General features: G+C 40.2%; 1 protein-coding gene across 2 annotated transcripts in view; it reads left to right on the plus strand.

The window, feature by feature from the left end:
* Window positions 1-16826, plus strand: part of DSTYK (dual serine/threonine and tyrosine protein kinase) — a 61327-nt gene that overhangs the window by 5928 nt on the left and 38573 nt on the right. Inside the window, exons 2-3 of one of the 2 annotated variants that reach the window (XM_032792489.2) lie at window positions 1170-1318; window positions 15001-15389. In XM_032792489.2, the coding sequence (XP_032648380.1) occupies window positions 15123-15389 (267 nt within the window). In that variant the 5' untranslated portion in view covers window positions 1170-1318; window positions 15001-15122. The remainder of the gene's footprint in view (window positions 1-1169; window positions 1319-15000; window positions 15390-16826) is intronic. The other variant, XM_032792488.2, reaches the window with a different exon arrangement.

Consider the following 16826-nt stretch of genomic DNA (forward strand, 5'->3'; position numbering starts at 1 on the left):
TCAATATATAGATGAGAGAAATGCTGTTGTAGCTACCATGGTTCAAGATAAGGTATAGACAGAGCTGAACTCCACATACCGTGAAGACAGTGGCCATGTTATCAGTATAGTCCTGGCTGCTCTTATAAGAGTCTGCTTTGGCATGTTGATTAGTAAAATACATGTGTACGTATATGTTGCTGGGTCTTTTTTTTTTTTTTTTTTTAAAGGTGTCTGCAAAATGATTTTGCAGAGGTAAGGGCACTTCAGGCATTTTCAATCTATGTAGTTTTATTATAAATTATGTAATTGATCAAAGGGGTGCACTTGCTCCATACAAGGCAGAAATAGCCCTTGCTGGAACTCTTCAACTCCATAGTGCTGCTGTGTTGAGGGGTGCCAGAACATGGTGGTCAGGGGGCCGTGGCCCCACCACTTTTACTGCCATAAAGCTAAATGATAGCTGTGGATTGTGGTGAAGAGGAGCAACTGGAGGGGGGCATGGTTTGGGCACTGGTGACCCCCCCACTTTTAGGAAGCTTTCACCACTCCTGATAGGAGGAAAATTACACCCATACACACTGTAACTCTAGTTTCTGTACACTACTGACCTTGAAAGAATTGGTTATCTGTTTCCCATAGCTTACTGTCTCCATTAAAATGTAACTTTGGGTAACTGACTGCAGTGCTTTGCCCTCCAGTGCCCCCAAACCAAATTTGTGAGTGACCTTAGATTTCATCTTTGCTGTGGAGCCAATTCTTTAGTTAATAGATTGTGAATCCTTCAGAACTGGGATCATCCCTACCTCTGCTTAGCAAATGAGCCACTGGCTTTGATCAGGGTTTCTGAGTGCTTCTGTAAACTTAGTAGCAGTAAAATAGTTTTAAATGGGGCACAACTGCTGTTTTGGGCATGGCAAATGAGCAATACTAACCATGAGGAATATCCTTTCTCCAGTAAATCTTGTAATCTAATTTTACTCTAGATTTGCAGATTCAAAGGCTCTCAGGGCACCATATGCTTAAGTGGCCCATGAATGAAAATCTCTCAGTTGCTGTAGCACTTACAGACCCAGGATCTCTTCTTCTTGGATTCTGGAGCAGTAGGAGAGATTAAATTGGTAGAAACAGTGAAGTCTCTCCTGGTGGACCTCATTCACTTAAATCATAATGATTTCTTTTTCATCCAGTTTCTCTGATGCTGGAGACGGGTACCTTTTAGATGTACTTTGGGATGCTTCAGGAACTTTTAAGGATTGTGGCTTCAAGTGTTTGAATTTTTCCAAGCTCTGGACCACCAGACTGATACTGAAATCTATAGAGTAGCTAGTCAATAAAGGTAAAAACAGCTCTTATTACTGAGGTGTGTTGAACTCCTGTGGTTTGCTGTGGAACTGATACGTTCTTCATGACTTCACTTATCCTTTTAACCTCTGTCTTGGGTGCCTAGAATATAGACAAGATGCTTTTAAAAAATTCTGTATGGCTTGATTTACAAAACTAAAACAGGCAGTATAGGGAACACAGTTGTATTCTGAAATGAGATGAGCCACAGGTAGTGCACAGCTTGACTTTGCATAGAAATGGATAACTGTAAGAGTAAAGGTGAAATTCTGCCCTATTTATGCACTAATGATCTCTAAAAGTGAATGTCAAGGATGCCAATCTAAGGACAGTGCAAGTACAGTGTCTGGCAGAAACTCTAGCTTTTTTTTTTTAAAAGGGTAAGGGTGCATGTGTAAGTTGTTTTGTAACCTGTGAAAAAATGCTCTAAGCAAACTAGACTCGTTTTGCCAAGTAGTTGTGACTGAGTTATAAAATCCATTTTGGTGAGACTCCCTTGTTCCAGAATTGGCCATTTTTCATCAAAAAGCTAAATAGGACCCATGTGTTTGGAAACTACCCTATGGGTACTTATTTGAAGTTTGTCCTGAACATCAACTGATGTGGTGTGAATTCCCCCAGTTAAATCAGCATAACTGCTTTTTACCATAGATGTACTTCATCATCTGCGGTACTCTGGATTTGGTTTACTAGTTTCCTAGTAAATAGCTTTAGAAATTATCTGATGTACCAGTGACTTTTTACAACAATTGAGGTTTCAGATTCCCCCATCATCCTGAACCCTTTTTATGCAGACCAACTGCATCTGTGTCCTCTGAGTGTTGTGTGAACCTTACCTTTGATTTCTTTGCCCCAAGTGTCTTTCAGTCTCTGATATGGTAAATAGTACTGTCTGGTGCAGTCTATATTTCAGCTTGGTAGAATGAATTTTTTTATAATTTTGCTTAAAAATCATCATCATAGTATCAATCATTTTTATTCTTACCAATTTAAATGTTAAATTGTTTAAAACCCAGACTTTTGTGTGGCTCCCCCCTATTTTTATTGACGTAAATTTTCACATTTGTGGGAAATTGTGTGTGTGACAACAATTGTAGACATTGAGATTTGAAAAGTCAGTGTCACATGTCAAAATATATAAAGTAAATTTCCTTAACTTAAGTTCTCAAGTGGCATTTTTCTTTTTTTGCCTGTTTGTAAATTTCAGTTATTGATAAAAAAAAAAATTTTTTTGTGTATATGATGAAATCAACGTTTACTAACAATTACTGATAAAAAATCAAATCTTTGTAAGCCTATTTATATTTCTAGGACTGTCCTTAGTGAGTTTACAGTTTAGAGGCTTGTTTGAATTGAGTTTTGCCATCTCAGTCCAGTGTAGACACAGCACAGAAAGCACCCTCATAATTAAGCCCCTGGTGGTAGACTGGTATCAGATGTGCTATGGATGAATTTTGTTTGTGGTACAGGTTCCAAGTTTGCACTGAGCATGCATACTCTAGTCAAGAGTTGGCACTGTATTATGGTAGTTGACTTAATTCACTGACCTTATCACTTACACTGACTGTAACAAATTAACTTATTAAATGGATGCTGGTCAGTGATGGATGTTATATGCAGGAAGAAGGATGAGAATATATAAGCTTGTAGAACCGGGCATGTTCTCATCCACTCAGTAATTAATCTTCATTAGGCTGCTGTATTGTAACCTTCTTGGTATGTGGGGGGTTGAGTGTGCAAGAGCATATGTCTACTTATGATAGCTTTCTGCACTAGTCAAAGAAAGTCCGGAAGAATCCTTACAAACTGTCTGAACATGTCTTCACAAGGTCCTGCTGTATAGAGTGTTGCAGCTGCAGTGGTGCCTTTGTATGCAGTGTTTTTGAGTTTGATATGTTCATGCTAGGCCTTGGTAGAACAAGGATGCATTCCAATCTAAGGTGCAGTAGGTCTGTAACTACGTAAGATATGATTCACTTCTTGCTTTGTCTCAGAACTTTCAAACCCAATGTCTTGCAAGCTGCTAACCAGAGTTGGCTGAAATTTTCAATGCAGTTAATGCTGAAGCTAGTCTGTTGTGGGTATGAATTCTGGAACAACATAAAACACAAGATTAGCCTTTTTTGGTATTCAGGATACAGCTTCAAGTTTTTCAATATTGAGAAATGTTTCATTTCTTCTATCTGAGGGTTTTATACTACTACCCATCATTGCGGGCCATCTGTGTAAAATAAGTCCCAATAGCTAAGTCCCTCATGGAGTTTTGAGCATTTTTCGATTTTCAAGGTCAAATCTTTGTTTGGGGAGAGATGGGGAAGTGTTGTAGCTGGGGGGGGGGGGGGTGTCCATATTGTGAGCCTCACTTTTATGATGGAAAGGTGTGTTTTGTTTTTCTTAAAAGTAAGACTTCTTGACTGTTGCTATTGTACACTTAATAATCTGAATTGTGGACAGGTAAACCTGATATCTTTGTTTTACTTAGACGCTTAATACCTAATTAACAAATTGTGCTGCCCCTAATCTGAATGGTCTTAAGTAAATTAGATTAATGGAAAGGTATTGTAATGTAGGCTAAAACAATAGCCCTCTTTGTTAAATTTTAACAGACTTAAGTTGGCAAATATTTCTCAATATTACTAATATCAGAGGACTCATTGTTTCCTCAGGATTTGAGGTGATGAACACAATAGCTGTTGGTTTAAGCAGGTTCCCTTCATAGCAAACCTGTTACAAAAACACACACCTCACTTATGTTACTAACTGGTCATCTGGTCTATGGTGGCTTTTTAGAGAGTCTACTGAAGACCTTTTATACCGAGTTGATAATACAATTTTTCTGTGGAAAAGATTGACTTAAATGCTGTGTATGCACACAAGCATAAAGGAACTGGGGGCAAGTGTATTTGTAATTGTTGTCCAGGAATGTTAGTGTATTATTGGAGCTGCTTAACTCTTAAAGGACTAAATTTTGCCCTGGAATGCATATATGTAGCTACTGTTGGTAGGTAATGTTGCAGTCAAGGGGACTCGTGTACATATATCTAGGGCGACGATGATCCAGACTGTGTATATAGAAAGCGCTATTTTTATAAATAGTTTTGAAATGCTCTGAAGCTCACATAGTGGATTTTCTTCCTGTACTTTTAGCGAGTCAGTGCACTTTCCTGAAAGTGCAGCCCATGAAACATGTAGTCTAAGGCCACGTTTACGTTTACCGGAGACCAAAGCTCAGTTTTAGCGAGTCTAGTGAAGACTTGCTAAATAGGGAGCGCTTTGCAGTCAGGTTGACTCACCTTACTCCTTTTGTTCCGGTGGAGTACCGAAGTCGACAGGAGAGTTTCTGTTGTTGACGCAGCTTGGTGTCGACAACGCAGTGAGTCAGTCTAAGCTATGTCAACTCCAGCTACTTTATTCACATAGCTAGAGTAGCATAACTTAGGTCGACTTACTCCAGAAGTGTAGACGAGGCCCAGGATTATTATACTCATGTCTGGTTCAATTTGATGTATGAAAAAATTCCTTAGGTCACCTTATCAAAACTTCTAATGTGTTCAAAGCCAACTCTCTTTTTAACTGTTACCTATTGTCCTTAATGCTACATAACTTTGGTAAGTGATACCTACAGGAATCACTTGATCTGCCACTGAAGTGCAGATCCTTGGATACAACAGATGTTTAAACACTACCACTCTATAGTAACTTAGAGCAGGAAGTATAAGAAATCCATATCCAGTGGAAACTCAAAAGGAAATTATTAGGTGAGCAAACTACTCACCTGGGCAATTCTCCCTACTCTTGCAAAAAGTGGGTTCTGTAGTTTTTCAGTGTTTGAGACCTACAAGTTAAGTCCACAATGCCCTGTCTGGCTGCACAGCAACCAATTGGCATGGGGTACTGGTTCATTATCGACACGGTGTTAGTGACAAAATAGATGGCATTATTTCAGCAGCATTTTGTCCCTTCCTTTGATATTTACCAACCAGGTACTGACAAGCTGTTGCTAGTAGGTTTATAAGAGCTTACTAGATAAGATGTTGGTGTGATTTATGGTCTGCTTCTGTGAACTATTGGAAAAACAAAGTTAATTTAGGTTGTGCTGAAAGTAATCTTAACTGTCAAACTACAAATCAGGCAATTAAGCATCACTTGTTATCCATAAACATGGCACCCTGTTTTCCCTAAAGAATTGCATTTTGGAACCTACCCTGGCTTGTTCTCCTTGATTTTTCTAGGAGCAACAATTATACAACATTCCTACAGTTAAATGTGGTATTGATGCAAGAGAAGTCCTGGGAAGCGTTTTATTTTTGGACATGAATCTATAATTAAGATAAATAGCCCTTGCTCTGATCTTCTTGTGTAGATGAACTGGATATCCGAGCTCTGCGTTTCTCTTAAATGTACTCTACTCTTCAGACTTATTATTGTGGCAGAGGTTTTAACCACAGATACCAGGCAGCTATTAAACTTCCTGCTTCTAGGTTGTCTTATATCACAACGCACACCACAAATGACAGAATGGAAGCAAAGGTAATTTTAGGGCAGAATATCTGATGGCCAGGATGCAAATAACAGCTCTTCTGTACCAATCTTGTGCTGCAAGCGATCTGTCAGAACAGACTATTTTTAAGCAGGTCATTGTAGGGCAGTTGCTTTTACAAGGGGTTCTCAAACTTCATTGCACCGCGACCCCCTTCTGAGAATAAAAATTGCTACACGACCCCAGGAGGGGGGACTGAAGCCTAAGCCCACCCAAGCCCCACTGACTGGGAGATGGGCTTGAGCTTTGTCTTACTTCTCCCAAGTGCTTAGGTCACAGGCCCCCCTGCCTGGGGCTGAAGTCCCAAAATGGAGGCCTGAAACACTCAAGCTTCGGCCTCGGGTGGTGGGGCTTGGGCTTCGGCTCTGGGCCACAACAAGTCTAAGCCAGCTCTAGTGACCCCATTAAAATGGAGTTGTGACAGACTTTGGGGTCCAGACCCGCAGTTTGAGAACTGTTGCTTTTACTATATGTAAAATAACGGTGTATGACATTTGTAAAGTGGTCGTGGGTTGTGTCACACAAAGGCCTTAAACTTGAAGACTGAAAAGTAGCAGATGTTAAGTTAACAAGCTTTTTTTTTGCCCACTGGCAATATTGGGTCACTTCTGTGACTGCTTTCCTCTCACCATTATAGGTCACTCGCTAAATGTATATTAGATGGTATGCGAATAAGATTCTTTGCTGGATGCCAGAGCAAAATTTTTAATGGGAAGTCTCTGCCTACTTCTCAGAGCTGGATAAATTACAGTTGGATAAGGGGCCAGAGAGCATCTGCCTGTTCATGTGGAAAACTACTTAAATGCTAACAAGGCTTTTGCAATACTAATGTAAACACTTAAAAAAAATCTGTCCGCTCTTGAGTTTAAAATTACACACAGTTTATCTAGAATAACAAATGCCTCTGAAGATAACCAGATCAGTTCATGTATGGCATTGGCATTTCACTTGTTCAGGAACATATCCTCTTGCAGCTTGTCAACATCATGCATTTTGCTACCATCATGTAAAAAAGTGTTTATTTTGTTTTATCAGTATTTCACTGATGCCATCTGCTAATGACCTGAATCTAGATTTAGAGAATTGATTCACTGAAAAAATGGTTTGTGGAAGCCTTTTCTGTTTTAACGTTGGGCCTGTGTTGTAGAAATGAAATCTTACCGAAATAAAGCTGTCTAAACTCAAGACTTGAATTGAAGGCTAGCCTTGAATTTTAGCTGCTCTGTATCTGCAGGAATGTAAATTATGTGAGTTGACCAACAAGAAAAAATAGTTTTGCTGTACCCTTTCCTGAAACTCGCCTCTCCTGATTGTGATGTCTCACTTACTTTGACATATCAGTAGTGCATTAAGGCTCCCATATTCTGCACTTACACATTAAGTACTACATTGTAGTAGGAAATTACTAGCAAGACATGAATTAAACTCTACCTTTTTGTGCATGTGTTTCACATGCTTACTGTAGGTGTAAGGCTTTTGTCCTGAACTCTGATGATGCCCATTTTATTCGTGGACAGTTAGGTTGTCCATGCTTCTTTTAGAGCTAGAGAACTTAATCTTTACTGGCTCTACAACCCATTACAAACACTGCATTGTAACAATTCTTCTTTTCTGGCATAGGTCATCTTCCACTATGTCTTTTTGTTGGGCACAGTTGCTGGAGAATGATGAGAAAGAGAAGTGAGCATGCTGTCTTTGTATTAAACTGTCCCTGTCCAGTCAAGCTAATTCTAGCACAGGAAATGACTTTTTATTTTGCAATTCAGTCTTGCAACAACTATTTCTAATTACAAATATTTGAGATTAAGAGGACGAGTTTATCTTTCATGCTATAGAGCAGCAGGTTTAGAATCTGCACTCTTGAGTTTTATTTCTGGTGTTGAGAGTTAGCCCAAGGTGTTACAGACTAGCCACCTGTACCACAGTGATACTTGATGTAAGTGACAAGGGGGTTATGTGGCTTAATGGCTTGCATGGCAGTTGAGACTTTTTTGTCTTTTAAGGGTTTAAATCTAAGCATATTAGTTTAAGTTGAGGTGCAAATGAAAAACTATGTAAAGAGCTGCTTGAAAATGTGGTTTTATGCCTTCTCCTCTCTTCTCCTGCAAAGACTTGTTGCTGGAGGGTTAATTTTGGTTAAGTGCAGAGAGGTACAGTGGTAGATGGAGTTCTCCCTTCCTCCATCTTTAATCCAGCAATATGCTGGAGATGTTACATTCCTCTTGCCAGTGATAAATGCAAACCCCATCAACATTCCCCAACACTTGCAAAACGTGAATGGTTTATAGTCATCAGCCTGTGTGACTAGTGCAGATTTGTTTGTTTTTTTTAAACTGACTTTTAGCAACAAAAGTCTGAGAGAAACTTGACCAAAATAGGTAGTAACTTTCCTCCAAACTTCCCTGTTTTGTAGGGCTTTTATTCAATACGGAGCATCATCCTGTATGGAGTGTTATAAAAAACATTTCCCAGAATGCTTTAGAGTTGAGCGGGAGAGAAATGGAGATGTAGAAGGGAAGAAAATATCTGGTAGGTTTGGAGAAATATGGTTCAGGACTGTCCCACTCTGGGAACTATTGGTGAGGCTGTTATATGCTCTGCACTGGCTTTACACTTCCTTAAAATTGAGGAATAGGCACTACAGGATCATGTCTAGATGTTGGTGGCAGCTGCTGCTGAAGTCTTGTGGTTACATGGAAGCTAAGATTCTTGTGTAAAACAAAGCAAGTTTCTAGCCCTCGTGGCTATGAAGAAAGCTTAAAAATGTGACTTATGTGTAACTGATGCAGGGATGTCTGCCTGGGTCTCCAGACAACCTGAGACATTAGCTCTGAGTGTGGTAAACTGTTCCGTTCATCTCATTGTGGGGTTACCAATATGCAGTGCTCCTGGGGGTGGAGGTGCACTACCACTACCCCATCAGGTGAGGGAGTGGGTACATTTACACCACAAAATAAAAATGGGCGGTGGCACTGAGTCTGAGACTGGGTCAGCTGAACTCTGCACATGCTATGGAGCTTAAAACAAACAGTGTAAATGTTGAGGTTTAGACTAGAGCGAAGACTAAGAGACCTGCCTGGATTTCAACTATAGCGAAGACTAAGATACTTGCCCGGGTTTCAGAGTCCAAACATGTCTACACTGCTATTTTTAGCCCTGTAATGCGAATCTGAGTCAGTTGACCTGGACTCTGAGACTCGCTGACACAAGTTTTTACTGTGGGAGGAGAAGAGTGTTGTGAGTCTGGCCAGTCTATCCTGGATGCTGGCTTAAGTGTAGTGTCTCACTCTTGCCTTTTAGGGACAGAGGACTCTTGTTGATAGTAGGAGTGAGGGAGGCAAGAGCTGCCATGCTGTTACCCTAGCCTCTTGGGTGAAGGTGAACGTGGCAGAGGGCCTACCATTGCTATTTCAGGGCGAGAGGGCAGGTCTGTAGCATGGTGGTGGAACCCCATTTCGTACTGTATCTCGGGGTCCAGGTTATCTTACACTAATAGCTGGCAGAGGTTGGATTAAGACACAAACATACTTACTTCTTTAAATGTATAGTCAAGCAAATAATCAAGACTCCATAAACTTCTGGAAGCATCTGCAGAGTTTTTCTTCCCGAAGTTTCAGCGCTCTTTTGACATGTTGAATAACTGCCATATGATCTAAGAGATTCTGTTTATTAACAAAAGGACTGAAAAACCTTTTTCCAAAAAGCATGTAAGAGACTTGGTCCATAAAATTTCTACAATAAACATGTTCATTTACCTAGATATTTGTAGTAACTCACAAGCCAAATCTGAAATCCAGTGTAGTTCAACATTTTGAACATGTTCTTGTATGTAATATACAAGATCTTAGAATGGAAGCAGATTCAACTGGGTGCTTCTCTTGGATAAAAAGGCTGAAATGAAATTAAAATAAAAATAAAAACAGACCCTGCACTTGGAAACAGAAGTGCAGTAGCTTCAAGTATATATTCCCAAGCACTAGTTAGGCAAGATTCTTGCAGGAATATACTTCACACAACTGTTTTTGAGCATAATGGTATGATGGATATTTTTTTTTCCTATTGAGGTTTTTCCCCCTCTGGAGTCTGGCCTTGTTAGCTCTTGCTTGGTGGACAATTTGAAACGGATCCATCTGGAACATTGGATTTATCTAGTTTAAGGACTTTCCTCTAACCTAGAGGAGATTGAATGGGGGGGAAAAGGTCAAACAAAGCATGAACACCAAGTCTGTGTTTCGTTTGACTAGTGCAGTGATGTTGACCCTGGGGTCCAAAGGCAGGAATCTGAATCCTGGCTTAGCAATTGACATGCTCTGTAGCTTTGGGGAAGTCACCTAAACTTTCTATACCTCAGTTTCCTAATGGGGTTGGTTATCCCATCCATCAGACAAGGATGGATTGTATAGTATAGGAAAGATGGAGAAAATGCTATATAATTGCTTAAGGTGCCTGTTATAGTAATTAGACTACACTAAAGAAACTTTAGGACAGGAATCAAGCTCTTGTCAGTTCTCTGCTACAGTGATCTATGGCTGTTTCTCCCACTCACTTCTTAAAGGAATCTTGCAATGTGACCTGAAGATGCAGGAATTGGACTTTGCCTGACTCCATGCCATGATATTCTACTGCTCAAGATTCTTCACTGGGAATGCCCTGTCTGACTGCTCTGGGTAGGCTTTCTGCATGTTGAACCACTTCTGGCTTCCCAAAGACCACGTGGATCAAAATAAAGAAGAGGCTATTGTAATGTGGCTTTGCCCTTGGTCCACAAGTAGAGGGTGACGGCACTAGCTTTACTGGTTCTCAAAAACTGAATAACATTCCTGGGCAGTGCTGTACAGGATAAATAAATACTAAGATGCATAGATGAAATTTCTCTCTGATCGTGGATGTTGCCTGCTTTGCTACAGAGAAATCAACAACTCTCTAGCCTTCACTGTAAGCTAGTTCAGTGTCACGCTTTGAAATGACTACATGATATTGTAAAACTATTGTAGCTCATATGGTTTTTTGTTATTGGGCAGTAAAACATACTGTATAGAAACTGCTGCATTACATCTTGTGGCTTTGACTGTCCCAGAAGGCAGTATCTTTTCAGGTGACTAGACTGTCTTAAATTGTGATTAAATTAAAGCCATGAAAGCAAAGCTCTTATTGATACATTAGATTCTGGTGTTAGATCAGTGAAAGCTAGTCTGAGCTGAGTTTGTCCCCAGATGATTAGATCTGTTTAATAACTTTGGAGCATATGCAGCGTGGTCCTACATGGGCCACTAATACAACCGCGGGGCACTAAGTATTAGACCTTAATACTTGAAACAGTTTTTATAACGTACATTTGACTTGTTATGCTACCATTGCACTTCATTAGTAAGCTGTTAGTGTGAGCCAAGAAACTTGCATTTTAAGTGGAAAGATAGAAATTATAAGGCCATTTGGGAATTGACTGAAGCTCAAGTCAGGATGGCTGGCGAGAACAGCACTCAAACTGCATGAGCATTCGCTGTCTGAATCTGCTCAGGTTTCTAGAAACAGGTGATCAAGTTACCTTGTGATTTGATGACTATCCTTCCATTGTTCATAAAAAGAAAGATGTCTTGTACCTTTATGGGTGCACAAAGTGTATATGTTGATACATGAACAAACCCAGAATAACCTGGAGATTCTTTAATCATAAGAAGTTGCTTCAGCTTTGAAAGGTTTCTTCTTTGCCATTCCTTCCCCAAATTCACTTATGTTCTAAATCGACTTAATGTGCTTGCCTGAGCTTGGTGCATTTTGTCATATGACACTACTTATCAGGGTAAAGTTCCTCCTCCACCCCTAACTAGTCTTGTGCATTCCATTAATTTCCATTTTAAGGCTAACTCTAGATTGAATTGGATATCTATCCTTTTTACAGATATCATAGTCTATTCTGTTTTAATGCATTTATGGGATGGGGATGGAGTAGAAGAAACTCTGTTCCACTGTCATAATAGTCTTGGCTCCATGCTGGAGTCTGACGTGTAAACTTCGTAGTTACTGTCCAGGCAGTATGCTGTACAGAAATTACCCTAGTCAAGGGGCAGTGAGAATTCTATTGAAAAGCATCTCATGCTTTTTACTTCTGCTATCCCTAACTAGTGCTTTCTTTTGCAATATGAAAAAGCACATCCCTGTGAAGTGTCTTCCCCCTTAATTGCAGAATCCAATTTAAATTTGCCTGTTTTTGAAAGCTTGTTGCCTGGATTTTTTTCCCCCCTATCTCATGGATCTTGGCTCTTTGCTACTGGCCACCAGCCTAGCACTCATCTCTTCTCTGTTTGTGTGTACTGTTGGTGCAAGAATCTTAACCTATGCAGATCCCACTACCTAGAATAATCTTTCTATAGATCAATCTTTTCAAATCTCATCTGAAATGTGGGCCAGATTCTGGGCTAGTTTAAATGACTATAGCTCTTTTGAACACTATGGAACTATGCTGCCTTACCCAGGTGAGAATCTGGCCCCATATCAGTTTTCTCAATTTCTTATACCGTCTAGAATTTCCCTGTAGTTGGATTTAGCGTAACTCAAAGGTCCTTAAGATGTGGTTTATAGGGCAGCCTGTATAGGACAAAACTATCTCGTAATAACCAGGAATTCAAAAGGGCTAAAATCAGTGCTGAGGAGTAACTCTTCAGTTATGCTGAGCATCTCGTGTTGGCCTTATTGGAAGGGCAGACAAAGTTATAGGTTAGTGGATCAGCAAAAAGCATGAGTACTTGGGGCACCTTAAAGACTAACAAATATATTAAATTTATTTGAGCATAATAAATTTTTTTAGTCTCTAAGGTGCCACAAGTACTCCTCATTCTTTTTGCTGATACAGACTGACACGGCTACCACTTTGAAACCTGTTAATGGATCAGGTATTGAAGCAGTAATTCAGACTTCTCAAATGAGAAGGCGAGAGGGTGTGGAAGCAAGAAATATCACAGCTGCTATGTGGAAGATGCAGATATTTAATAGACAACCTGCAGTAATGTTGATTATAAAGCAGTTTAAGACAAAAGTTCAAGTTAAATCATATGCAGTGTTTAAATCAGTATTATTTGGTAAGTAAACTAATTTTGCATGATGTGGCGCTATTCTCTTCATTCAACCTCCAGTATTGAAACAAAAGGTATATGTCAGGGGAGTGAAGAAAAAAGATCAATATCTGCCTACTCCTAACTACAATGTGGACTTGCTTCCCACTCCCCAGCTCAGCTATTTTGTTCAGCCTGACCTTTGACCTTCCCATCTAGCTCACCCTTTATATATTAGGAAAAAGTGAGTGAAATTTAAAGTAAAAGTAGACCCTAATTATTTCAGACAATCTCACTGCAGCTCACTATGCAGTGACAGTGCAATATTTACCACTGGCAGTCTTGCTTACACTGCACCCTGTCTTATTCAGATGTGAAAGCATTTAACTGCCTTCTTACATTTTTATACTATACCAATATCTAGCCGTGAGGGAGGCTTTACAGTAGCATTGCCGTAACTGCTTTTATATTATAGCCAGAATCTTTAGAAATTGTCACTTCCCACATCAATGAGCCTAGGCTTTGAAGGTGAACAAGCCTGTCTTTCTTGTAACCCTCTTGGATGTGTTATACACTGTCTGGTTATTCTAGTTTGTGGGGCTGGGGGGAACTTCAACCAATTCATTGCTTGTTGGATTTTTTTTTTTCTCCTAGTGCATGACTCAGAGCATTCTGTTCAAACAGGGCATCACAGCTTGGGAAGTGTTTGCAAAATGCTTAATGGCATTCTTAACTCTGCCACTCCATCTTGTTTTGAAGCCCCAAGATGAAGCACTATTCTAGCACACTTCAGTATTGTACACTACCACCAGTAAATGTAGGTGCCTCTTAATCATTTCAACCTTCTCCGTTTCCTCCTCTCCCTTCTTAATAGGAAAAGCAAGGGGTGGCTTTTAACTTGCCGAGGAAAGACCATTAAAAACTTATTTTCATATGAAGGATGTCTGGGTGTTGTCTGTCTTCAAGTACTTGCTGTAATGCACTGTCAGTTGCTTTGCTCTGAACTCTTCTGAGGGGGTTTAAAACAAATCTTTAGGGATACTCTAGAACAGGAGTCAGCAACCTTTCAGAAGTGGTGTGCTGAGCCTTCATTTATTCACTCTAATTTAAGGTTTTGCGTGCCAGTAATACATTTTAACGTTTTTAGAAGATCTTTCTATAATACAGAATTAAACTATTGTTGTATGTAAAATAAATAAGGTTTTTAAAATGTTTAAGAAACTTCATTTTAAAATTAAATTAAAATGCAGTGCTCCCCGGACTGGTGGCCAGGACCCGGGCAGTGTGAATGCCACTGAAAATCAGCTCATGTGCTGCCTTCAGCACACGTGCCATAGGTTGCCTACCCCTGCTGTAGAATAAGCTGATCTGAGAATCTCACATGCTGGGCCAAGGTGAGGGAATATATTGTATACAGGTGAAGGTAGAAAGAATTTTTAGTCTGGAGGTGGTGGTCTGGCAGTTAAAATAGGGGACCAGGTGCCAATGCTCCTTGGATGTTGTTCTGGCCGAGTGACTTCCCTATTAGGACCATTATCTAGCCTCCAAAATTGGGGTGACTAGCCCAGAGATGTTGAAATTTGTTTGGTTTCTCTCCTGAGATTCTGTAGAAGTACAAAATTACAATTGGAAATGTCAAATGATCTTTGTAATAGTTGTAACTGTTCATTCAGCCACCTCCCCACCCACTCCCCAGGCTTGCCTGGATCTTGTCAGTGTTCTCTTAAAATTCCAATTTAACTTTCTATTCATTTGATTCGTAAATACAGAAAGTGATGAGATCCTTCCTAACAAGACCCTAAATTTCACAAAAATGAAGTGCAATGAACTTCTGCTGTTGGTATTAATTCAGTACAAGCCCTGAATGGGTGAAATTAGTTTGAAAGCGAAAAACACGTGTAAATACGTAGTGTTGTTAAAGATGAGTGTCTGGCTGGGTTTCTGCTTTGTTCCTTACAGGGCATGCACCTTTCTGAAGGTAATGCTGTGCTGACTATAGGTACAAAACTGTAGGACACGCATTCATAGGGCTGTGTATTGCGCACATTAATCAGCATTCCTAATGCAATCTGTTTGTTTGAATTCTAGGACAATTGATTTCCTTATCCTTCCCCCGCCATGAAGAGGAGTTCCTCCAGTTGACAGTGAACTGGCACCCATGCCTTCTAATCCTTGGTCAGAACTGCAATGCCAAGTGCCGATTACTAAACATGCTTTTGGGTGAGAAGCTGCTACCCACCACCAAAATAAGCAGCGAGGAGAACTGTAAGAGACGGCGAATCCGCTTCACGCATGGGACACAAACACAGATTAGTCTGGCGCTGCCTGGGCAGTATGAACTGGTGCATATGTTGGCAGCCCATCAAGGGCAATGGGACACAATACCAGAGGAGGACTTGGAAATCCATGGGGACAATGAGGATCCAGCACACCAGATAGCAGAGCTGGAGGTGACGCTGCCTTACTTGCTACTAAAGGTACTGATTAGAGGCACACGTGTGGTGGTGTTGCTTATACTTGCCATATTTAGGGTTATCAGAAGATAAAGTTTATTGCACGTGAAAATGTTAAGATGTAAACCAACACGAAGGAAGCTGAAAGAGGCAATATCTTCCCCCAGAGAAGCCTGGAAGTGTGGTGGTGCTGTAATGGGTAGGGTGTGTGTGCATACATATGTTTTTATTGCCCTAGCCACAAATAGGTCAAGTTTTTTTTTTTTACTACTACCTATCTCAAAAGACTCATTTAAACATGCACCTTAAGCATCTCTTAAACCTGAAGGTCTGCAGTCCCAAATACTTTCAGAATCTGCCTCCTGTCCAGAATGAGTATGAGAGCAAATGTCTCTCCTCCAAGTATGACTTGGTGCACACCACTCGTGTGTCAGCCCTGTGGGCACAGCCTAAGCATTCCACATCCCAGTTCTGTGATGGGACAGAATGACCTGGTGTTCTGTAAGGCCTGAGTACCTTCTGCTCCCAGACAGCAGTGTGAGTTGAGAATTATTGGTGCTTCCTAGGCTCAGGTTTTATAACAGAGTGCCAAACCGGTTAAGACTTTTTTCGGTGGTAACAACCACAGGTGTGTGTGGGGGGGGTTGTTTTTGTTTTTTATCTATCTCCCCTGTTTGGTTAGAACAGGGAACTGAGAGTCTATTCCTAGATTTGTCATAGCCGTACTGTGATCTTGAGTGAGTCACATAACCTCTTGAAATATCCTCATCCATAAGATAAAGATAATGGAGTCTTACCTCGGGAGTGTTGAGACTCCACATGTATTTAATAAATGCTTTTAAAGACAAAAGACTCATTGTGGCTTATGTTCAAAAGCATTTATCATATCGCAGTATATTCTTATTCCTAGAATACAACGTGGTGACTGGCACATAACTGCATAAGGAGATACAGTAGTTTATCTCTACTCAATATCTGATCTATTTCTCAGATCAGTAAGATTATCAATGTACATCTACAGAACAATAAAATAAGTCTGCTAACACAGTAATGTCTGTCAATGAGCTATTGATAACTTACAAACAAGTCTGGTAGGGAGCTGCCTTTCTTCACTTTCAAGTCACAACATATATTGTATAAACCAGCCTACAGCTAAAGACAAAATCAGCCCATGAACATTGAGTGTGGTTTTCTTTTTATGACTCCCCCCCCCCCCCCCCAATAGCCATGAGTGTTCATGCTGGAAAATGTTGTCTTTATGCTGGATCTCTGGGCATGTGATATCAAGTGGAGTTAAGTTTGAAAGTATTGTGTAGTTTTAAATTCAGATATTTTACTTGTTTGGTGAAATTTTTATATAGGTCATCTGAGCAGGGTGCTGCTCACAACCCTCTTGCAAATTTCTCATGCAAGTGACAAAGATCTCTTTGTTTGGCTTTGATATTTAGCACAAGTTAAATG

The sequence above is a fragment of the Chelonoidis abingdonii genome, chromosome 4, assembly GCF_003597395.2.
Source record: "Chelonoidis abingdonii isolate Lonesome George chromosome 4, CheloAbing_2.0, whole genome shotgun sequence".
Taxonomy (NCBI): Eukaryota; Metazoa; Chordata; order Testudines; family Testudinidae; genus Chelonoidis; species Chelonoidis abingdonii.